The sequence below is a fragment of the Lolium perenne genome, chromosome 5 (genome assembly GCF_019359855.2).
Source record: "Lolium perenne isolate Kyuss_39 chromosome 5, Kyuss_2.0, whole genome shotgun sequence".
Taxonomy (NCBI): Eukaryota; Viridiplantae; Streptophyta; class Magnoliopsida; order Poales; family Poaceae; genus Lolium; species Lolium perenne.
This window is the reverse complement of record NC_067248.2, coordinates 239807955-239828219: the sequence shown is the minus strand read 5'-3', so window position 1 is coordinate 239828219 and position 20265 is coordinate 239807955. Positions and strand designations below refer to the sequence as shown.

At 46.7% G+C, this 20265-nt stretch overlaps 1 protein-coding gene across 1 annotated transcript; it reads right to left on the bottom strand.

The window, feature by feature from the left end:
* Positions 1-5021: 5021 nt before the first annotated feature.
* On the bottom strand, positions 5022-8689 carry LOC127302410 (F-box protein SKIP19). Its single transcript, XM_051332859.2, has 2 exons — positions 8287-8689; positions 5022-5967 (listed from the first exon to the last, which is right to left on the bottom strand). Exons 1-2 carry the CDS (start codon positions 8598-8600, stop codon positions 5319-5321), a joined length of 963 nt encoding a protein of 320 aa, XP_051188819.1. The 5' UTR covers positions 8601-8689; the 3' UTR covers positions 5022-5318.
* Positions 8690-20265: the final 11576 nt, after the last annotated feature.

Genomic DNA, 20265 nt, shown 5'->3' with positions numbered 1-20265 from the left:
CTAAGGGAATTTGAGAACAATTCCATGCGCATATATAAGACAATAATAATAAGAGTGTGATTAGTTCTCGGCCGACTTCGATCTCAGTCAAATGATGTCATCAAATCATGTTACAACTGACAACTAGCACGAATCACGAAGCAAATCTAACAGTGTAGAACTTGACTGAGCACGAAGCTGAGAACTAGCAAATCCCTAATAATAAGGAAAAACTTGCGCACCTGCACATTTTTTGACATTTTCTATTTATATCTCTTAAATTATGTAATATTTTGATTTGATTTTTTTCAAGTCACTCAATAATAACAAATAGAATGGGGGGAAATAGTTTGGAATTTTTTTACAATTTCAAATTTCAAATTATTTAAAAAATCAAAATAAACTCTTGAAAAACATATACTTAATGACAAAAAAAATCTGAAATATTATTCCCACATGATAGTTGCTATGTTTAAGTGATCTGCAAAATTTCAAGTTTAAATATTGTGTGGTGTGAGAGGTATAAAAATGAGAAGTTTGTTTAAGAGAAAAAAATCTTAGCACGGATCTTGATGCAGTATAGACGGTCTAGATACGGGTGCGCACTGAGCGCCTGCTCTGAAAGTCCTCTCTCAATAACTAATAATAAACGGCGTAGCATAATCGAACACAAAAATAGTAGTAGTGGTGCAAATGGTTTGGCTAAGTTACCGAAGCAAAAGACGATGGTGTTAAGCCTACAAGGCTGAAGTATGTTGCCAATTGACAAGAATCTGGTGGCTTGTCATCACAACCTCCATCTTCTTCGACTATCACTCCTTTCGTCGGTTCAATCACGGATTCATGTTTATCACTTTGAGGAGTAAGTTGAGACCCTTCCCGAGCCAGCGACGTGTCAGCACAATCTATATTTTCTTCCACGGCCAGTTTCACCAGCTTTTCATTTTCTATTGAGGTGTAAGTTGAGTGCCTCCACGAACGGCCGACTTATCACCACAACCTATATCTTCTTTCATTGCCACTTCTTTCATGTGTCCAATTTTACCAAGTCTTTAAGTTGAGCATATTCCAGAATATCACCAATTTTAAATTCTCCTTTGGATGCTAAACACCGGTTTTGATCAGAGCAACTATGAAAGTGAATGGTAGTTTTGAACCAATTCTGGTGGAGTGGTATTCAGGTCCACCTATAGATTAAGCCCTTCATTCAACTCCACGTAGAACCCAAAGACACTTTTCAAACGAAATCCTGACATCTTACAAGATTGACAATGAGCTTAATTTATGCATAATATTTTACTTGTTGTATTTGTCGATAGTTACAAGAGTGCTAAGAAACATAATGCTTGGAGCTGCAGCTTTATTTGGTTCTAAAGAAGTCATAACATTTAAGCTCGATCTTGGACCACGAGTTTTAATTGAAACATCAAGAGTAACTACAATGTGGTAAGATTTCTTGCCACGAGCTATCCTGGAGGAGCTTTTCTTCCGAGTGTCGTGAGATGTCCGAGTGTTGCATGTTTGTTCTTTGTATTGTTGAAACAATATGACTCCCTGATTCCATAGGAGAACAGAAGGACAAACTAGGAATATTAAATGTTTCTTTAGTGCACTACTCATTCCGTTATTCAAATGAATACTAAAATATTATCTTATATCTCAATTAAAAAAGGGCCTACATGAACTTTACAATCTATTTGGACCTCTTTGTAGAATTCATAAACATACCAAATAAAAAAAATTGTGTATTAAAATAACATCCTTATTATAGATGAACCAAAACACATTAAAGAAATATTACATCGTACTACCCGATGATCTATTTCTAAAGTTAAGGTGTGCCAAATGGTCATTGTATGATTTTACAAATTTTTGCTAACAATAAACCCACCAAATACTATAAGATGGAATCACCACTGGTCTTCTTGCAATTAAGTGCAATTAAGCGCATAATGGGTTGCACTTGCATATGTTTATGTGAAATAATTATCAATGTAAAAATCATATGGCCAACTGAGAGACACCACCTTGTACGATATGTAAGCTGTGGAAAATATACACATCGGATGACAAGCACTTTGTTCAAGTCTTCACAACAACTTTAAGAAGTAAATCATTTTTTATTTTACCATTGGGCTCCAACAAATGAAAATAACTAATGCCCGACAGAAATAATTGGAAGGACCATAAAAACAACAAATGTTACCACTAAGTCCCCAACTAACATTCGAACTACTAAATCAAAGAGTACAACTCACAATAAGAAACACAATAATGGCAAGACTTAACAACGTAAATTCAAGATCGGAAACAAATATTGTGTGAACTACCCCTGGAGAGTTCAACGGAAATCGAGAACAGCATGCCATACCTTCGAATATAGTTATTATTTTGCATAGCTCTGCTTTTGGTCGTCATAGAGGAGACACCAATGACGGGTATGATGGTGATGGCCTGATAATACCAGGTTGATTGGTGGTAGGTATGATTTCTAGGAATCAGAAAACTAACATGATAATCCATGAGTACAACTCAAAAGAGTAATAGAATAATGAAGATGATAAACACTGGAAATTTGGATTTGATTATGTATGACCTTTTTATGTTAATCACATCATTTAGAATTCACTTCTGAATTGGGAACATGACACCCTACCTTGAAATCTTGCTTTGGTTCCTAGCAACATCTATCATCGAGATCGGTGTGGAGGAGAGGGACCAGTAATGAGAGGTCTCCTATAGATTGACGATGACTATGGTTGCTAATTCCTAGAAATTAGAAACCTAGCACGACGAGTTCGCGTATCAAAGGGTATGTGTTATATATGCTCTAAGGTACATAGTATGGGGTGAGCAAGAGTATTATTCGGGTATTCATGGCAGTGGAGGGGGCATGGGAGGATCAACGGAGGAGAAGAAATAAAGCACGGTAAGAGGTGGCGTGCGTGGGTGGGTGGAGGCGGAGAGGTTGAGGGTTAACTTGGTGGTGGGCAGTGATTTTTATAGGGAAGATGCCAATGGTAAAGAGTGCCTCCTATTTTTGGATTCCATTTCCTTCTATTTTTACACCATAAAATTAAATGAAGCAATCTTGTATTAAGAAAAACTTGGAATATACACAACGAAGAATGGTGGAAGGGATTACATGACACACACATCCCCTAATACTATTGGATAGAAAGCATGTGTTATCATAGCCCGAGCTCTGGTACTTCTTGAACAACCTCTAAGTTGGTGTGTGCAGGAATACACATGTAGGTGACACGCGTGAGGAGATTTTGGACACCTAATCCAAAAATGTAGGTGTTTTAGGCATGAATATTTCCTGCACGGGTGTCCATACGATTCTATGTGGAAGATTGACAAATTTAATCTAGAACAATCCAAGTCCATGTATGACACTTGTCATGGTCAAAAAATTAAGATTTAAAATAGAAAGCCGATGAGAAGGCCCAAGAAGAATCAAACCCATCATTGGAAAGGGATGAGAAGGCTTGGTCCACCATAGACCATAGTTTTCTCCCCTAGTCCACCATGGACCTTGTAGAGCAACATCGAACTTACTACCCCCCCCCCCCCCCTCATGTCTATCCCCATCAAAGGTAGCTCTAGTATTTTTTCAAGACCCCTAGCCTATAAAAGACCCTCCCATGGGCATGTAACCCTCACTCTCACTTACAATACAGTTAGGCCTTGTTTGGCACTTGTGGGTATTAGTGGGAATAATACTCTAGAGTATTGGGTGAAATCTCTGTCGTCACCCAACCCCCACAAAAATATATCCCCAATCCACTAGGTAGGGATAGAGTATTGGGGATTGATAAAAATACACTAAAATTTAGGGGGAAAATGGGGATAAGCGGAGATTAAACTCGCTCATACGACTATAGCACCAAACATGCATTTAGAATAAGTGGTGGTTTGAAATTTGGTGGGGATTATTTCCACTAATCCCCACTAAAACTCTAGTGCCAAACAAGGGCTTAGAGGGGAGAGGCTCTCAAGGGACCCGCGAGAAGGGCTTTTGAGGAAGGGTACGATGAGGTGGACCTCTACAAGGCTCGGATCCACCACAAAGGAAGGGGAGTTTCATGGTATCGCCTTTGGCCTTAAATACTATTTGATACACTTCTCTCACGGCATATCCCAACATAGGATTAATCCTTCCTCCCACGAGGTGGCAAAATAAACCTATTAAAAAATCACCACTTGTGTTAACTCACAATTATACGACAATATTTTTCATAAGGTCGTTGTATACGCTGCTAATCATATGGCACATGCTAGCCGTCGGCTGACTGTTCCGGGACCAAAAATCAGTCGTAGCTGCGCCGTCGGATGGGCCTCATCCGTCCGTAGAATCTCGCAAAGAGGAAAACGTCGTTCTCCCATGCACGCGTGGACCCGCTGCAGTCTTCCCTCTTGGCAGGAATCTTTGCGGTGAGTGCTTGCGAGTTAGCTGGCGTGACTCCACACTACACATGTACAATATCTCATGGCATAGGTACTGATGGCTCAATGCTCACATGGGTGGATCCCACCAATATGCATGCTCTTAAATCCACACCTGACGTACACGGCCATCACTTCATTATTAAAAAAACGTTACCGGCGGATGAGTGATCCCTCCCTTGGCTACTAATTGTTAGATGAAGTATGAGACCGCTCCTTTCTTTTTCAGCACGAATAGCACCCCTAAGGGCTCGTTTGGCTGTTGGGACCAAAATTTCCGGAGAAAATATTCCCGACCGGAAATAGACTGAAACAGGAGCAAAACTCCGGGATTATATTCCCGACGTCCGGACTAGGGGAAAAATCTCCCCGGGAAAAGGCCGGGAACCTGCCGGGATTCGAGTAACCAAACAAGCCCTAAGGAGTCCGTGTTTTGTTCAGGATTTGAACTCAGGATAGGCGGATTAAGCACCTTGAACTCAGTTCTTGCAATCACTCAGTTTTCACCATCACTTCATTATTGCAGCAAGCTTGCGATTTTGCTGGCACAGAGGTTACAGTGCGATTCAACACACGATGGGAGCAGACACTAAGAAATCAACACAGCAGGTATGTCATATTTATTTCATTTACAATAATAGGATTCTACGACATGACACAAGTGCATCACAAATTAGAACTGCAGAAAGAAAGTGATAGTCGAACAAGTCAGTCTCACACATTAGTTTCTTGTAAGAATGACAGTAAAGAAGACAAACATAAATGAATCTCCTGCAACAAAGTGCTCAAACCTAACTTGCGAGAATTCCAACGCATGTAAACACCACATCATTTGAGCTCAGAGTTCACGTCGTCTAGTTGAAAACCCAGCCCTGGTCGCAACTCCTTCAGACATCAAATAAATCATCATACATGGCAGAATCTGAGCCCGCATCATCAAAATCATCCATATCATCAAACTCTGCATCATCATCATCCGTAACCACATCCAACAGATCGTCATACATATCAACCTCAAAGTCAGATCCATAGTCACCCCCTGTGCTGGCAATGTAACCTCGGTACTTGAAATCAGTGATGGGATCATGAGGAAGCTTAAGATTGGTGATTCTAGCGCACCTTGATTTCATAGCATCATCCATTCGAAGGTTGAAGCACTGGCGTATGTCAAGGGATTGAAGGTGGGGGCAATGGACAAGGATCGCCATCAGTCCATCATTTGTCAGGTTGCTGCCGATCAACTGAAGGTCTTGGAGACGAGGCATACTGTTAGCAATCCCCAATGCTTGGGTGTCATCATCCATGCCCTCCTCATAGGCTGCAAACCCCCTTTCAACGATATTCCATCGTTCATTCAGCCTAAAGCATTTCAGTTGTGGGCAGGCTTTGCCAACTGACTCGCACACGTTGCCATACACTGAGCAGAATGTAAGATCCAGCTCTTCGAGCTGAGGGAAGCCCTTAATTGCCTCTGCCAACCCTTCATTAGATACATTATCACACAAGATGAGTTGAAGGCTCTTCAGTGCCAATGCTCTGACAATAAGAAATACCAAAACATGATTTCTAAGCTCGCAACAAGAAATATCACTTGAATAAGAGCAACTGACTGAAATAACCATGTGAAAGCAAACCATTTTGTGTTACATTAGAGATAATCTCCAAAAAAGTCTATAATGGCAGTAAGATGCAAATGAACTTCAACATGCAATTCTAAGGGGAATACCACATGACTTGGTACTGTGTCTGAACTCTACATATCACACATCTGGTAAAACCATGAGAAGAGGAAAACAACCATGCTTCTGGCAGAAATCAAACTCGGTATTTCCAGCAAATTCAAACAATAAGAGCGGTATCACTTTATTTCAATGCATCGAAACATCAACACACAACGAAAAGAACATATCAATTCTGCAGCACTTTTTCTTACCAAGTGAACAGATTATCACGAGAATATAAAGTTATGAACAACTTACAGGTTTACTTACAGAGAGGAAACATAATACTACTCCGATCCATATTAGTTGCCACTAATATAGATGTATCTAGATATATTTTAGTTCTAAGTACATCCATACTAGTGGCAACTAATATGAATCGGAGGGAGTAGTTGCAATAGACTAACAAAAATTAGCTACTGAAGGGTACATATTTATCTATTCACCGCATCGTTACTGATTCATATTTAGTACTACATGATGCAGATTAACACAGGAGGGCGTCAAATGCGCATCAAGTCAGCCCCTTGCAATTTTTTACGAAGGAAATGTTATAAAGGAGGCCCCAACAGTATAATAAATATGAACCCAAATTCAAATCCATGAGGACTTGAATCCTGGTGGGCCAATCCAGAATTTAATTATCTTTACAACTGTGTAGGCATATTAAGACATCCATCCTTAAGTACATCAGTTATTTTGGAAAGATTCTGATGGACTGAAGACACTGGATAATAATGTGACAGTGCCCAAGGTTCCAAGTTTCTGGGTAATCAAAATGCAGGAGATAAATGTGGAAGATGAGAAAGGTACTGGAAGATGCATGAACCAGAAATAGTTAACGGAAGATTAACAGAGAAGTCTGCAGCTACGAAAGACATGAATTGGCTGAAATTCCAAGTTCCATCATGCATCAATCGAAGATCTGTATGAGTCAATCCTGTGGTGAAACTGCCTACCTTATGGAGATAACAAGCAGACAAGAGCACATATTACAATGACACCACAGCAGCAAAGAGTCAACCTACACCTTTATTTTGAGGTGTTCCTTTTACACACCAGTTAATACAGAAGGAAGGGCGCATGCAATATGACCCCTATGACTTTATAAACTACTCAAGAACTTTTGATAACATATACAGTTAGTTAACAATGCAACTCAGACTGTCAAAGTGATTGTTTTGTTTTATATAATTCAAGGATACGACTTTACCTTACAGCGAAGATAAATTTGCTGGAAACAAATCGATTTTTATTTTCAAGGCCCTGTAAAGTAAAGTCTCCATGTTAACACTCACAGATCCTTATATATTTGGGACCGGTCCCGATATTCTATCCAAATAGCACACTGATACCCCCAGCTTCATAAATCCTTATCTTGGCTGAGATAATTGTGAGCAGGCCGATTCCCTCAGGGGTGACAAACCTTCACTATGCTACTCTATACACATGTTATGTGTTGCTTCACTGTCTGTCCCAAGCTACCGGCTAGACAGAATTTTGCAAGGAATACTGAGTCACACAAAAGTGCAGCACTAGAGATATGCACTACATTCCAAGCATCATACTGCTGAGTCCCGTTTTGCTCCATCCAAGTTTATTAGGTTACTAAGAAGTTTTTTTGGTACTAAAACTAGATTATCAGAAAAATGGCTCTTCACACATTGCATACTGGTCTGGGGCCGATTCGGTTACTCTCAGGCTGTCAGCATGCTATTCGATAGCCAACCCCTAATCTTCCATACGAAATTATACAGTTTAAAAAGTTCTATTATAACAGTTCATTTTCATGGATGAATCCCCATAACCGTCCATATGCCAGCCCTTCTTGTCGACAAATCAATGGTTCACATCAAAAGGCACTATAAGGTAAAATTTGAGGTTCAAACAGATAGCATGACCAAAGAAAGAAGTGCAAAATGGTTGTCAAATCTAACCGCAGATAGGTCAATTTTCAAAGCAAGAATAAGCCTACATCGCAAGCTGATTCTGAATTAAGAATACAGAGGTGCATTCTAAGTATGATAAAAAAATTCTGCCCTCTCGGTCTACAAAACTGAAATTAACGAAAGTAGCTGCCATCATATGGACGAGATTTGACATGTATTATTAGGAAAGCGAAAGCTGTTTTGACCTTTCGGAGATGTAGCGGAGGAGGCCGTCGGTGACGAAGGTGTCGGCCCAGAAGGCTTCCAGGGTGCCCGCGGCGCGGTCGACGGCGGCGCGCGCCATGGCCTCGGCCTCCTCGGTCTCCAGGAGGTCTCCGTGGTGGGTCATGTCCACGCGGCGCCACAGCGTGGTGTCGTTGTCGACGAGCCGGCGCCACGCGCGGCACACGAGCACGGCTCTGGTGAGGAGCTCGGCCACGTCGAGCTTCCCGAGCACTGCCGAGAGCGCATCTGACGGCATCTCGGCCCAATCGCGGCTCTCCGGCTCTTCCTCCTCCATGGGTGCGGCGATGAGGTAGAGCTAGGGTTTGCCAGAAAGGGGGAGAAGAAGCGGGTGGGGTGGGGTGGTAGGTGGGCAGGAGATGCAGCACAACAGTTCGCGCTAGGCGAGTAAATTACATAAAACTACCACATTTGGGGTAGGAAACTGCTGGCGTCCCCCGGATCTGATTTCCCAGCTCCGGGGTTGTCAGCCGTCGGATCAGCCATCTTGGATGGCCAGATCTGTTGTTACTGAATATAGCACAAACATATCTCCCGGCAGCAAAAAATAACCCGCTTTTGCTACATTGTAGAAAAAACGGTTCAGTCACGAAATCTATACCTAATAATAAAGGAGCTAAGGTTTCTGCCAAAAAGTTTCGTCAATATTTTTTTTGAACCGTTTTACCCTCCCACCAAATCGCATGTTACCAACAGTGCCACCGGTAAGTAAAATATACCGGTTCAATTCTTCTGTCGGTCACGAGCACGCGCGTGTACGGTGGAGCCACGCGGCAACACTGAGAGCGGTAGGCCGCATGTCGCTCTTGGCCTGGCCTGATTCCTCTGTCCAAATCTATAATTTTCGGTTTCAACCTAACACCCAAGCTGCGCGTGAAGAAAGGAAACAAACCCGGCGACCAACGCTGGCGATAAAAGGAAAGGAATCGCTGGTTCAAACTTTTTTTTTTTGAGAAACACAGTACAAACGCAGACGCTCACATACACGCGCATACACTCACCCCTATGAACGCACACACGCACACCCCTACCCCTATGAGCACCTCCGAAAGACTGAGCCGGCGGATTGGATCTTGAAATTGACGAAGTCACCACAGGCGCCTCGCTGTCGACGGGAACGTCGCCTCCCACTGAATGAATATTCCGCGTTTATGAGACACACAGATGTCAAACCTGGGGTTTGAACTCTGGTGGGCTGGGGGTACAACCACCCTCCTAACCACCCAACCTCAGGTTGGTTCTCGCTGGTTCAAACTTAAAACGTGCAGTATTCAATCTCAGAGATCATAAACGTGCCGGACAAGACACGATATTTTCTTGCCTTCTCCGTGCCTATAAATATCACTGGTAGAAAAACGGTCTTTGGTCGCGGTTCGCAACTGCCATTAGTCGTGGTTGCGCAACCGCGACCAATTAAGCGCGACTAAAGGCCCCCCTTTAGTCGCGGTTTCTTGCGAACCGCGACTAAAGGCACATCCAGTGGCCGCCAGCAGTCCGTCGGGGCGGAGGACCTTTAATCGCGGTTGGCCTTGCTAACCGCGACTAAAGCCCCTCACGTGTACCAGCTGGCCACCGAGCGCTCTGGGCCCAGGTCTTTGGTCGCTGTTCGCCTACCGAACCACGACTAAAGACTTCATTAGTCGCGGTTCCTACAGTTTCGCGACTAATGGGGCTGGACGGAAGCCTCTTTTTCTACCAGTGTATGGGAGCCAGATTGATCAAATCGGTCTGTTTTCACGCTCAACTCTGACGGTGCCTTGAGATCATGCACGAGTCGGCGGCCTCATCGAGTACGGCGAGCCAGATTGATCAAATCGATCAAATTTTACGCTCAGCCCTGATGGCAATCGACCGCTTTGAGATCACGCACGAACCGGCGGCCTCATGGACCGGCAACATGTACGTCGCCGCTGAAGAGGGACAAGGTGTATCGCGCTGCCCAGGCCATCTTTGGTATCACCGCGACGACATGATCCGCGGCGCGCCGGTGCCGTCTTTCCCGGTATCATAGCAGAGGACAACGAGCACGTAAGTAGCTCGAACTTTACAGGAGTTGTGGCTGTATGCGGGTGTGCCTGCTGCGCTCCTCCAACTCGAGGATGCATGGCGGGAGCGTGATTACCGACCTCCGTGGTGTCCGATTGCGACGAGATTCGAGCCTCCTATTCTACAGTTTGGAGCCACCGGTGAGCTAGACTCGGCTCTAGCAGCGACGTCCGGCCAAGGGAAGGATAGGAGGACGCGTGGATAGAAAGTTCATGTAGCATGGCGGCGAGCAGCCGTCCGGCTGCACCATGGCTAGCAGCTCGTCCTTAACAGAGGGGAGAAGGCCGGCGACCTGTCAGCCTGGCCTGGAGCGGAGGGTGTCGCCCTTGCTAGCGGTTCATGGTGTGTGGCCAGAGGTGACCGGTTGTTGCTTTCTCGGTGCTGGGTGCATCGGGAGGAGAGAGGAAAGTGCAGATTGTTGGGCCAGACCCGGCAGTACTCTCACCGATCTGATACCAAACACAGCCCCTACCGCCGAGTGCTTTCCAACGACTGACGATGAAGTGATTTCCTGCGAGACGCGCACGTACGATAGCCAATACTTCCACCGTGAGGTACGATCCAGCCAAGCTCCTGCTTGATCGATCTATTGAGATCACCTAGCTGCTACTAGTCAAATAAAAAGGCTGAGCTCGCCAGAGACTCGCCGGAGACCTCGTCGCAGAGCTTGTAGCAAAAACATTATGCTATTGTAGCAAAAAAATGCTAATGTAGCAAAAACCAATAACATCGGAAAAATTGACGAAAGACCTTGCCGGAGACATCGCCGGAGAACGTTGTAGCAAAAATTTGTGCTATTGTAGCAAAAAAACGGATATCATTAGACACATCAACGGACACCTCGCCGGAGACATCAGCAAATATATTTTATAATTGTAGCAAAACTAAAAAAAAAGTTGTAGCAAAAAAATCCATATGTTGCAAAATCCACAAAATAAAGACCTCATCGGGGTATCGACCGAGACCTCGCCTGCAGCAACACCACCCAAAAGGCAGCAATACCCGGAACCGCCGTAGCTACGACTGATGCCTAAGGTAGCAAAGTCGACCTCCGCCTGTAGCACCGTTGTACGCCTAAGATAGCATAAACGGTTGCTGCTGAGAGCTAGCAAAATACAAACCTCCGACGGTAGCAACGCCGGATGCCTGAGGTAGCAACGTTGGCCTCCGTCGGTAGCAATGTCGGGTGTCAAAAGTAGCAGCAACTCCCTGGGGCGGCTGCATACATGGTGAGTGGTGGCGGGAATCCATGGCTCGCTGGCGGCCGAGATGGCGGCGAGGAGCCTTGGCTTAGGATGGGAGTTTGGGATTCGACGACACGGCAAGGTAGCGCCCTCACGCTCGAGAGAGGAGGACAAGCTCCTGCAGTCCATCAGTGCGTTGCCCAGGCGGAGCCCAGCCAGTGCGCCCCATGGCAGCATCCAGGACGACGACGCAGACGGCTAGGCGGAGCTTGGCCATGTCAGCAGGATGGATATGAGGCACAGAGCTGCTCGGCCAGGGCGGGAGCAGGCACCAGGGCTAGCTAGGATTTGCGGGGCTCCGTCGCAGCCTCTAGTGACGGCGGACGCCGGCGGAGTTTGGGATTCGGGCCTCCGATGTGGCCTCCATCTCGGGCCACGCACCAGGTTGACGCCGGGGAGGCTGGAGCCGGTTGCGGGACGCCATGGCCTCCATCCCCGACGGCGCGCGCGCTGGTGTAGGGTGAAGGTGGAGCAGCGGGACACCCTCCTGCTAGCGGGCTGCGTGGGGGGCAAGTCGACGGAGCGGGACGAGCGCTTGCGGCGGAAGAATCCAGCGCCATGGAAGGGGTTCGAGAGAGGAAGGAAGACGAGGCTGGAAAGATAAGGTTGGGCTGTCGCTGTTGTTCGTTGAGTGCGGGCCCACGGGTGACGCGTGTAAAAGCAGGACGTCCACACGATTGCAGGATCGGACAATGCGCAACCCGGGGGCTGCGAACGACGCAGCCTCTGGGGGGGATAGGATCATTTTCCTTTGGGGTAACGGTCACAGGTTAGAGCATCCCCACTCGTTGGCGCTCCCCACGCCCAAATCCGGCGAAATTTTCGTTCGGATTGGATGGAGATTTGGCGTGGGGAGCGCCGAAGTTCCAGCCGTCCCCCGGCAGGAAACCCCCAACCTCGACCATTTGACATTTTTCAAACAAATTCAACATAAAATTTAACAAGTTGGGCAAACAAGAGGACGAAAATTGCTGAAACAAATTCGGCGATAACAGTACAATGTTTAACAAGTGCCGAAACAAATGAAGCACACAAATTTCACAATTTTTCAAACAAATTAAGACAGACTAGTTGGCGTCGGCGTTGGCGTTGCCTCGGAGCCTCCATATGTGCTCCACCAGATCATCTTGCAGCAGCTGGTGCATTGTAGAGTCTCGAATCTCCTGGCGCATAGCAATGAAGGCGGCCCATGATGGAGGCACCTGGTGATTAGGCTGTGCAAGAGGACCCTCTCTCTCATATGGTGCTTGTTGCTCACCTGTAGGAACCGGATGCTTTCGCTCATCTTCAATAATCATGTTGTGTAGGCACACACAGCAGTTCATCACCTCCCACATCTGATCTTTGGACCAAGTCATAGCGGGGAACCGGACGACAGCAAATCTCTGCTGTAGGACACCAAATGCTCGCTCGACGTCTTTTCGGCAAGCTTCTTGTTTCTTGACAAACTCGCAAAGTTTGGGGGTGCTAGGGTTGGAGATCGTTGCCCATTTTGGATAGATACCGTCTGCAAGGTAGTATCCTTTGTTGTAGTGCCGACCATTGATCACATAGTCCACCGGGGGAGCATGACCCTCAACAAGCTTGGAAAAGACCGGGGAGCAGTTTAGGACGTTGATGTCATTGTTGGATCCAGGCATACCAAAGAAAGAGTGCCAAATCCAAAGATCATGGGTAGCCACTGCTTCAAGTATCACAGTGCAGCCTTTTTTGTGACCCTTGTACATTCCCTGCCACGCAAACGGACAGTTCTTCCATTGCCAATGCATGCAGTCAATGCTTCCAAGCATCCCTGGAAAACCTCTAGCTTCATTTGTTGCAAGGATCCTCTCAGTGTCTTCGACAGTGGGTGATCTCAAGTAATAGTCCCCGAACACTGCTATGACGGCCCTGCAGAACCGGTAGAAACAATCAAGGGCGGTGGACTCCGCCATCCGAAGATAGTCATCTGCAGTATCACCGGGAGCTCCATACGCCAAAGATCCTCATAGCCACCGTGCACTTCGCAAAGTGACGAAAATCCAACCCAACCAGGGCAATCCGCCTTGCATCGGAAGTAGGGATCAAAGTGGCGGATGGCATACACAATTTGCGTAAATAGCTTTGCTCATCCCGAAACGACGTCGGAAAACACTCTCACCGTGCAACGGATTGTCGGCGAAGTAGTCGGCGTACAACATGCGGTAGCCCTCCGATCGGCTGTCTCGGCTTGCACTTCCGGCGACCTCGTGCCGACCCACCACGCCGACGAGTTGCCAGTCCGGCGTACATGCTTGCCAAGCAACCAAGGATCATCATGTGCTCGTCGTCTTGGGCGGCTGCTGCCATCTCTTCTTGCATAAGCTCGACGAACATCTGCTCCTCCTCTTCGTCCGAGTCCATGGCCGGCGAGGCAAATGGACGAACACCTGACGGGCGTGGTCGAGGCAACCCGAGCCGCGAGCGACGACGAGCAAGCAGGCCGGAAAACAGGCCGGCGGAAGAGCAGCTAGATAGGCCGTCGTCCAAACACGGCGGAATATAGGCAGGTGGGGAAGGAGTGGCGGCGCAATCTGGGCGACAAGCCGGCGGGGTGGTGCCGGCGGCGAGAGAGATACGAGGGGTGGGGGAGATTTTGAGCGACGTGGCGGTGGGGTTCGTGCGTCGAGTCACCGACAGATCGGGCCCTTCCCCGCTTTTCACTCGTCCGGAGTCCCCGAGAGCTCCCCGGGGGGCCGGGGGGGCGTGGGATCGCCGGATGAATTTAGGCCCAAATCCGGACGAAAACGAGGAACCGGGGGCGCGACTGGGCCGAATTTCGCCGTCCGGATGGAAAAAACGCTCGCCGGGGGCCTCCTCGGGGGGACGAGTGGAGATGCTCTTAGTACCGACACTTGTAATTTTTTCACATAAATACCACTCGCTGGACAGGTCGTTACAGATTGCTCAAATAGTCGTGTGATAGCGTATTAAGCTTGGAGGACCCACTGTCAGGTGCTGAATAGGCAAGATGGCCGTCTCTAACCGTTAACGTACGTTAGGGTTTATAGCTCGCGGTGCGACCGATCGGAACGTGTCGACTCGCTCATTTCCCTCCCATCCACCCCAGTTCTTCCTCGACCGGAGATGGAGGCGGCGAGTCCGGCACACGGCAGTGCTGGTGGCGGCGCTGGTGGAGGAGGGAATGCTGAAGCTAGTGGTATTGCTGGAGATGGCGAGCCAGCCGTGTTCGACGACGGGTTGGATGAGTTGTGGCCGACTGGGCCATCGTCGGCGGCGCAGAGGCTCGCCCAGATGTGGGAGGCGAACCCGCAGACGAGCGCCCGCTGGACAAGCGGCCTAGGAGGAGTCGAGTAAGTGCTTCTCCCCTGTCTCCGTTGCCTATGTTGATTGGTAGTCCGTAGGGCAATAATTCTCCAGAAATTAGGGTTAGGGCTTATCGATTTGAACTGAATAGGCTTGGACCCAGAAGTTTCCTTGTTTAATTTGCTCCGTGTTTAATTTGCTCTGTAGTTTGGACCCAGAAGTCTAGGACGTCAGGATTAATTTTGATGGAATGGATAATCTCGAGAGGTCAATTGGCCGTGATGATATTACTTACATGAATATCGTTGCAATGATTGAAACCCGAGGCTATGCATTTGGTGATTCAGTGTACTGCAGAATGGATGGGGAAATGCATTTGGTTGAGAACAATGAAAAAATCTATGAACTTTTACTGCATTTCGATGAGACACAAGTCTTAAACTTGACTGTCAAGAGGGGCAGACATGTAGTGTATAAGGAAAATAAAAGTGGTGAACAAGGTAGCATAGCAGGGGATATTTCATCATGTCTTATTAATTACTCAGCTCCAATTGTGTGTGATCAGTCCTCCTCATGTGTATGTCGTGGATGATGATGGTCAGGTATTTACTAGCCAAGTTGCTAGTAATAATCCAGTTGGTTGCAGCCAACCCAGCCATACTTTGGACAATTCTATTGCACTGTCAGAAAGTGATGATGATCCAGAGTATGATTATGACATGGGAGACTTTGCTAATTCTGCACAAAATAGGAGTGAGGAGCAGGCCGAAGTTGCTGAAATTACAGGGTGGGGACAATTACTTGCTCCAACTGTAAACTACAGGGACATAGGTACACAAGCTGCACCCAACAGCTGAGGCCAGATCTTATTGTTAGAAAGAACAAACATATGGTAAGTACATTGTCAATTCCATTGTTGACTTACTTTTTTTCCATTATTAATCAGTAACCTGCATGTTGTGTATCAGCAGCCTAAGAGAGGTGAGGATGCTCCTCCAAGCTCTTCTACTACTCCAACTAGTACTCCAACATCTTCTACTGCTCCAAGTGCTTCTCCAAGCTCTTCCACTACTCCAAGTGCTGCTCCTACTGCTCCTACTGGTGCAAGGGCTCCTCCAAGGGCTCCTACTGCTACAAGGGCTCCTCCAAGTGCTGCAAACCAGGCACCATATGTTGCACCAAGGCCTGCTACTGCTGCTCCTACACCAGGTCCAAGAACTGCTTTTGCTCCTCCAAGAACTGCCACAACACCTGGTAGAAGGGCTCCTACAGAGTCTGAGTATGAAGCAGGTTACCCATCATACAAGAGGACAAGGACATGGTCCTATCTAAACTGTGGTTACTCTGGTGGAGAGGATGAGCATGAAGGAGGGGCTTCCAACTGATAAGCTTGTCATTCCTGGTTCCTTTTGGCCACCTAGATGTACTGTAATAGAAATGCATTATTGCTTGTGGACATGTAGCAAGGTTATGGTTGTTGAACATGTACTGGTGCTCCTTTTGGCCACCTAGATGTACTGTAATGAACTATGTTTGCTGCTAAGACTTGTTGACATGTTACTGTCAAAACTATGAGCAATTTGGTTCGTCAAAAGTATATCCAATTTACTTCTACGCTTGCTGTCAAAAATATGTCAATAGTGCTATCAAAAGTATGTCCTATTTGATTCCACACTTGCTGGGCAAAAATATGTCCAATTTGCTGTCAAAACCATGTCCATTTACTGCCAAAACCATGTCAAGTCCGGCATGACCATAAATGGGCGGCGCCACCGTCTAAGACCTGCCTCCGACGACCATAAATGGGCGATGCAGCCCTTTTTTTCTTCAGTCAAACACAAGTGCCAACAGTTATCAGTGCCAACACTTATCAGTTATCAGTAAAATTCAGAACTATGTCATACAAACACAGATTTATGACCAGTGACATCAATTTTCATACATTACTTAACATAGGAATAATATAGATCCATTACAAACTTGTTCTCTGACATAGGAATAATATAGATACATTACAAACTTGTTCTCTGACATAGGAATAATATAGATCCACTACAATACATATTACATAAGGGCAACACATAGGGCAACACATAGGACAATACATATAATTCCATTATTACATAGATAACATTTCATTTCTCTTCACACAGCTCAGCAATCTTCTTCATCTTGGCTCTATGGTCATGGGTAAGCTTCAAAAGATCTGCTACATAGAACTCTACCTTCCTCTTTTCTTCCTTCACAGTGGCACCAGAAGCTTCCAGCATCTTATTCTCTTCATTCAATCCTGCAACATGGCACTCCAGATTCTTCTTTTCTTCAAGCAAGGTAGCAATATAGCACTCCATTTTCTTCCTTTCTTCTTTCATACTTGCAACCTCCTGCTCTGCCTTCTGCCTCCTTGCTGTTTCAAGCTCCAAGTCATCAGTGGTAACCTCTGCAACATACTCCAAAGCATTACCCAGTTGTTTATGCAGCTCCAAATTCTTCTTCTCCAAATCCCTCTTTGCCAAAACCAACTGGTAATTCTTTGTTGCATACTCCACATTGCCATGGATTCTTGAGTCCCTCTCATGCTCATACTGCAGCCAAAGCTTGCACAAAGCTTGCCTCAATTCAACTGGCCATGGACCATCTACCCAATGAATCTTGTCACACATTGCATCATCCTAAACATTGATAGAAAAAATACAGCTAAGCACAGGCAGTGTGATACCAGTAAGCACTAGCTACAAATGTTGCACTAATGCACTAGCTACAAATCAATTAACCTACCTTGCATCCACATCCCAGGAATTTTCTCCCAGTGTTCTCTCCTTCATAGCAAACATATCTGTACATTGGCATGTCATGTTTGCACCTAAAATCGGAGTCATCATAACCAGTGAAGTTTGGCTATAGGATGGTTATTGGGTTCTAAACAAAGGCATAGGAAAGCAATACAGTTACAACCCACGCACGAATCGAAGCTCCTATCGACAAAAATGCAAATCGAGAGCAAATCGGAGAACTGAAACCCTAACCCTAGCTCTGCACTTACCGGCGGACGAGGACTGAGGTCGTGGCCATCAGCGAACTCCGACAGCAGGCTGCCCTCGCTGCTCTCTCCATCATCTCAGGACGGCATGGTGACGCGGCGGTGCGGGGATGCGGCGGCGGCGAGATGCAGCAACGCGGCGGCGCGAGAGCGAGCGACCGAGAGCGGGGAAGAACTGACCGAGTCGATTCCGACCGGTCACACCAAGCGCTATAAGCCCTAATGCGCGTTAACGCCTGCAGACGGCCGTCCGTCCTAGTCAGCACCTGCCAGTGGGCCCTCCAAGCTTAAAACGCTATCACATGACTTTTTGCGCAATCTGCAACGACCTGTCCAGCGATTGGTATTTATGTGCGAAAATTACCAGTGTCGGTACTAGCCTGTGAAACGCGTCCCAAATGTGGTAGTTTTATGTAATTTACTCGCGCTAGCCGCATACGGTTATGGGAAGTGTTGGGCGATGGGCCTGCCCCGGGGAGCAAATCCCTCATCCCCGGGTGGACAGTCGTTGGATCAGCGAGATTCGATCGTCCAGAGCGTGACACATGTCACAATAGCCTTAATCCGCTTTTGCTTCCATAATGTACAAACAAAGTAGCAAAAAACTTTTCCTTTGCAACAAAATCTATTTTCACTTAAAATCTCAGTTTTGCTTCCATAAAAGCACCAATGTAGCGAAACCAACCCAATTATAGCAAAAAATTGATTCACCCATAAAACACATTTACCTCATCGAAAACTCGCTAGAGACTCACCGGAGACATCATAGCAAAAAATATACTATTGTAGCAAAAATTGACATCCTCAAAGATATTGTCAAGTTTTTTTTGTTTGCTATAGTAGCAAAACATATTTCGCCGAAGACATCGCCGGAGATATCATAGCAAGTTTTTTTTTTGCTAAACACATAACAATTCTAGCAAACCCGATTTCACCGAAGACTCTTTCTACTGACCTAGTAGCAATAATTTTATGTTGGAGTAGCAAAAAGGCACATAGTTTGTAGCAAAGAAAATTAAATTATGATATTGTAGCAACTTTGTAGCATAAGATTATTAGCAAACCACATAAGGCAGTAGCATTACAAAAACACTAATATAGAATGAAAACAAAATCATCTATTTGCAGCAAGTCAACAACGCCACTCCCTGGCAACGACTGAAGGACGAACCCAGGATGGCGACCTAGACGATAGCGCCCCGGTGCCGCTTCGATGAGCACTCCAGCCGAACCCTAGAAGGCGACCTGGACGATGGCGCCCCGGTGCCCATTTTCTTCCTCTATCCATGCGTCCTCAGACCTGGGCGGCAGTGGGAGAGGTTCCTGAGGGGAACGCGGGTGTGCAGGCAGAGCTGGAGCCACCGGGCTACCTGTGAGACGGCGGGATAACTTCCCCGTGCGGCTCGTGAGTGGCTCACGGAGATGGAGCTCCTCGCAATCTCTCCAGCGTTGGAATCGGGGAGAGCCGCGGGCAGTTGGAACTTGGACCCGGGGATGTGCTAGATGTGGGACGAGACAGGAGAGTTAAAGGCGGTGTCATGAGTGAGAGTCGGGGCTCGGCGGCGGTAGAGCAGGTGGCGTGTAGGTGGCGCGAGGTTCAGAGGTGGTCGCCGACCGGGCGTTGGAGGTGAGCTGGTCGCGGGAGGTCGGCGACGTTCGGCATGGAGCTGCGCGGTCGCGATGTGCTGTGAAAGGGAAAAGGAGAAAGGTGGGAAGAGATAAGGTCGTGCGGGGCTCACATAGGACATGTGTCGCGTGCGCAAGGTGAAAGGATACGGATGTCGCCTAGAGGGGGGGTGAATAGGCGATTTAAAACTTTTACGAGATGGGCTTAACAAATGCGGAATAAAACTAGCGTTTACTTTGTCAAGCCCAAATCCTATATACTATGGTTCACCTATGTGCACCAACAACCTAATCTAAGCAATGGTTCATCTATGTGCACCAACAACTTATGCTACGCAATACAAGCAAGTATGTGATAGCAAGATATATATAACTTCAAGCACGATGGCTATCATAAGGTAAAGTGCATAAGTAAAGAGCTTGTGTATAGAGATAACCGAGGCACGCGGGAGACGATGATTTATCCCGGAGTTCACACTCTTGCGAGTGCTAATCTCCGGTGGAGAGGTGCGGTTGCTTAGTGCTCCCGAACGCCACAAGAGGCTCACCTTGAGGTGTGGTTGCTCGATGCACACCAACGCCACAAAGGCCTCACCCCAAGATGCGGTACTCACACCACACACCGAACGCCACGAAGGCGCCTCACCTAAATCTCCGGTGACCCTCGCCACAAAGGCCTAGGTCACGGTTCCACTAAGGGA

Coding starts and splice junctions, on each gene's coding strand:
- LOC127302410 (XM_051332859.2), bottom strand. CDS start 8,600: ATGGAGGAGGAAGAGCCGGAGAGCCGCGATTGGGCCGAGATGCCGTCA. Junction 5,968..8,286: donor CTCCGCTACATCTCCGAAAG/GTCAAAACAGCT, acceptor TCTTATTGTCAG/AGCATTGGCACTGAAGAGCC.